General features: G+C 52.6%; 2 protein-coding genes across 3 annotated transcripts in view; one reads left to right on the forward strand and one right to left on the reverse strand.

The window, feature by feature from the left end:
* LOC113212929 (glutamate decarboxylase) overlaps positions 1–3,405 on the reverse strand; it is a 57,356-nt gene extending 53,951 nt beyond the window's left edge. Inside the window, exons 1-3 of one of the 2 annotated variants that reach the window (XM_052265614.1) lie at positions 3,283–3,400; positions 2,065–2,170; positions 1,192–1,265 (exon numbers count right to left, since the gene is read on the reverse strand). In XM_052265614.1, the coding sequence (XP_052121574.1) occupies positions 1,192–1,265; positions 2,065–2,168 (178 nt within the window). In that variant the 5' untranslated portion in view covers positions 2,169–2,170; positions 3,283–3,400. Of the gene's footprint in view, positions 1–1,191; positions 1,266–2,064; positions 2,171–3,282 lie in introns of both variants that reach the window. The other variant, XM_052265615.1, reaches the window with a different exon arrangement.
* The window catches only part of LOC113207508 (cytochrome P450 4C1), a 19,042-nt gene that overhangs the window by 3,748 nt on the left and 11,343 nt on the right, over positions 1–3,951 (forward strand). The window lies entirely within an intron of this gene.

Genomic DNA, 3,951 nt, shown 5'->3' on the forward strand with positions numbered 1-3,951 from the left:
TCCGCCCGCCTGTCCGCCCGCCTGTCCGCCCGCCTGTCCGCCCGCCCGCCGGCCCGCCTATCCACCCGCCTCTGCCCTGCCCCGACACAGCGCCGTGAGGGTAGGCCACCAAGACGCACCGCTGAATAGGGGGAGCAAGTTTGCCTACCTGCCCAGGCGTTTCCCGCGACGCACCGCGGTCCCTGTCGTGCTCATGTGTGTAAGCCGCGGAGCGATCGGGTTCTCTCTGTCCGTCTGTCCGTCTGTCGTACGGCGGTGCCGTCTCTCTGTCGGCCTCTCCATACACGAGTACTGGAGTCTTCTTCGAAGCTGACGGCCCCCCAGGGTGTGCCCCGCAGCTCATCACAGAGGCCCTTTTGTTGTCCCTCTAGTAAAAAGACGCAAGGGACAGAAGAGCTGGGTGGGGCGCCAGGGTCCAGGAGAGGGGGAGAGAGAGAGAGAGAGAAAGAGAGAGAGAGAGAGAGAGAGAGAGAGAGAGAGAGAGAGAGAGAGGAGGGAGGGAGGGAGGGAGAAGGACGGGGGGAGGGAGAGAAAGAAACGGAGTGAGAGGGGAGAGCGCCGCGGTATGCGCGGCAGGCAGGGAAGTGCGAAGTGACGGCATATGAACATTCGATGGATTACGAGGGTTGGCCTGACAGGCGCGGCTGGGGGCGGCGGGAGCGGGAGACAGTCACAGCTGCTGCCTGTCGGCGACCGCGTCACACTCAACCAAAAGATTCGGCAAATTTTGTCGTTTTCCCTACTTTAGTGTTTAGAGATACATTCTGCTTTCTCCGACGCGTTACAAACGCTGTTCACACGACTAATGTGTTGTTTTGCTATATGTTTAATAATCCTACTACTATTTTTTATTTCTTTATGGCGTGGCGGTCGTTTCGTTCGGTGCCCAAATTTTAAAGGTATCAATGAGATCATTTATCTCCCAGGGGTAAAAGATGTGGATTCCATATTGAAAAACAAAGGTGCTATAGTGGCATCCTTTGAAGGTTGTTAGTGAATTTTTAGGGGTGCTATGGTACTCCTTAAAGGCACTAGTTGACAAAAAAACACCTTTGGAGAGCGGTATAGTGCCTTTCTACTCTAGAGGTAGTGTGATCACCAACACATTTAAAAGAAATTAGATAGCACCTTTGTTTGTTTTGTTTTTCTGTTTTTAAGTTAACATACAAACACTCTGGAAGTTCGTCCTACCTTCATAGTGCAGGTTGGCCACCTCCTTCGGCAGCTGGTGAGGACTCGCCATGATGCTTTGTTGGCCAAATAAGCTGCAAGGAAAAAGAGAAAAGGAGCTCTGACTTCAAGAAAACTAAACATATTCGACATATTCCAAATAAAATTAAGTTATTTTCAGCGGGAGAAGTTTGTTTCAAATTAACTTTTGCGAGGCCTATGAAAAGGTCTTTGTCTACAATTTTGCAACACAATAAGAATGACAATCTTATTTTTAAAACATAAATCAATAACACAAGTAAGCTGTTTTCTATGGCAAGCGGGGTCGTGGCTGACCAGCTGCTATAGGTCCAAGCAAAGTCACACAGCAGCGGTTTACTTTCATTAAAGTTTCGGTTGGATGTCTACGTGTGACCTCGGCTCTCGAACACAATTTCCTCAATCGTTCTACATTTTCCTTGAAAATAGTTTGCGTCCACAGCCGTGAGATGGTGGCCACACTGTAGCAGCGCCAGGTCGACGAATACCGCTAAAGAGACAGAAATTGTTTTTACAACTTTTCCCATGCAGTAAGTTGTTCTCCTGTAAAATCAAATCACTGTCACTTGGAGGCGTTCGTCTGCCATGACCACCAAAAGAAGTAAGCCACTGGACGTGTAGTGTGATTGGAAAAGTGTGTGTCGCCACCTTTGTCCAACGAAAAGAAATAATCGTGTGGAACAAAAAGTCAACGTGACCACCAGCTGTATACTTTCTAAGCAGAAAGATGTAATGATAAAATCGTGAAAAGGGACATCACAAAGAGAAGTGATGTAATTATTAGAACAATAAAAGAGGCGAAAAATATGTCCGCAAATACTTCTTTTGATGCATTCACAGAACACGAATACCAACCTCATCATCTTACTGCCGCTTGTCCACAATGAATTTATGTTGACAGAGGCCAGTTCCTTGGCCTTGTTGACGGCCTCCTCCTTGGCCCGTTTCAATGCGTCCATATCTAAACAAGCACGAGGGACAATCGTTTTAGGATCTAGTCTAGACTCAACACGGAAGGGTTTACTTTCGCGAAGCGCTTGCCGCAACTACTACCATCGCGGTCCGAAGCATGCTGAGCTACAGATACGAACAAGATGGCAGCCTCTGACCCGTCGAGCGGAGAGAACTGAGAGATGCAGAAAAGTGAGAAGCTTTAGCAACTTATCAGATACGAATCCTTTTTATACTGGGTTGCTCATTCATTGTGATCAGCTTCGGGGACCTAAACGCAACGGGGATCAAGATGTGGGCTCTGCCCCCTCCCCCTTTTTGGAGTGGGTCGATGCCGTCCAGTGGCCTCCGTCAAGGACGGAGGGGGAGGGGGGAGGTGGGGCACCCTTCCCTAAGGTTTCTTGGCTTGTCGTAAGCCACGAACACGCTCAAGGAAGCATCGGCCAGGCCAGAAGGCAGGAAAACTGTAATCAGACTTTTTACGGTTCCTTACGGGCTGGTGTCGTGGTGCAAGTTGTGCAACATCAGATAAGTGATAGACGAAACGTTTCGTTAGAGTTAAAAATTTATGGTGATATATTAAGAACCTAGATGTGATGAAACAACCCTGTCGAGGTGTCCCACTGAAGATAGATAGATAAGCAATCCATGCAGCACTACAGTTGTAGCTCAGGCACTGAAGGGTGCGAATAAGGTTGGGAAATGGCAGGGGGTGGAATGTAATTTCGTAGGCTGGAAACGAGTATAGACCAATGAGATCAATACGTACTCTCTATTTAGGACTCCATCACAAGAACAAATTATGATAAACAGCGACATTGATAACATAAAATGTGCTAATTTTAAACCAAGTAATTCTATAAATCCGAATCAAGGGCGACTCCTTGGCATGTGTCACTCGAGCAGCTCGTGCACCCTTAGGGTGAAGAAAGACTAGGGGTGGACGTGAAGGGAGGCAGTTCTAGCGAATCTAAGGCGTGCCCACCGCGGTCTCCGCGGGCCTTGGTGTTCTGCGGGTGGTCGAGCCCAAGGTTACGGCCAGGGGTGGGCCCAAGCCAGGGGTGCACCTACCCCCAGCGGCCCAGAGGCTGGCCTCGAGGCTCGCCTGGAGGCTGGACTCACTGGAGGAGAAGCTGGAGAGGGCCGCTGGCGCTGGAGGACGGCGGGCTGCTGCTGCGGCGCTCTGGGGTTGCGGGCGGCACGGGGCACAGCTGGGGCTCGACTGTGCGCGGGGCTGGGCCTGCCCGGGCCAGACGACCAGCCTAACCCAACCCCCACCCCATGGGCGGGGCACAGGCGCGGGGGCGGGCGCCCCCACACCCCACCGCCCCCCGCGCGCCCCCCGCGCTTCCCCACGGGGGCTCCAGCGTGGATGTGGGGCGCGCCAGGGGGCCCGGGACATATCCGGAGCGTGAAAAAGCCCCTCACTTTCCACCACCCCTCACCTTCACCCGGCCACAAGGTCGCGGTGAGGCGGGGCGGAGGAGATGCTGGATAGGGGTAGGAAGATCAGGGCTGTCTACGGCCATGAAGAGGAAAACTGAAGGGGGGGGGGGCTGTTAAGCACATCCCTTCCTCATCCATCCCTGTGGCTTCCTCCTTTCCGATTCTTTTTCATTTCGCCACTTCTTGCGAATGTTTCTGTTCCCCGCGCACGCCCCTTAGGCAAACTCTAACCCTGTCCCGCCTGTCCTCTGCGCTCCTCTTCCTCGGTGTTCCTATCTGGGGCGGGACTCCGAGCCCAAACACGCGCGGGCCACTGCTCGCCCCCCGCCCCATTGCCCCCGCGCC

The sequence above is a fragment of the Frankliniella occidentalis genome, unplaced genomic scaffold (genome assembly GCF_000697945.3).
Source record: "Frankliniella occidentalis isolate FOCC.00 unplaced genomic scaffold, Focc_3.1 Scaffold28, whole genome shotgun sequence".
NCBI lineage: Eukaryota > Metazoa > Arthropoda > Insecta > Thysanoptera > Thripidae > Frankliniella > Frankliniella occidentalis.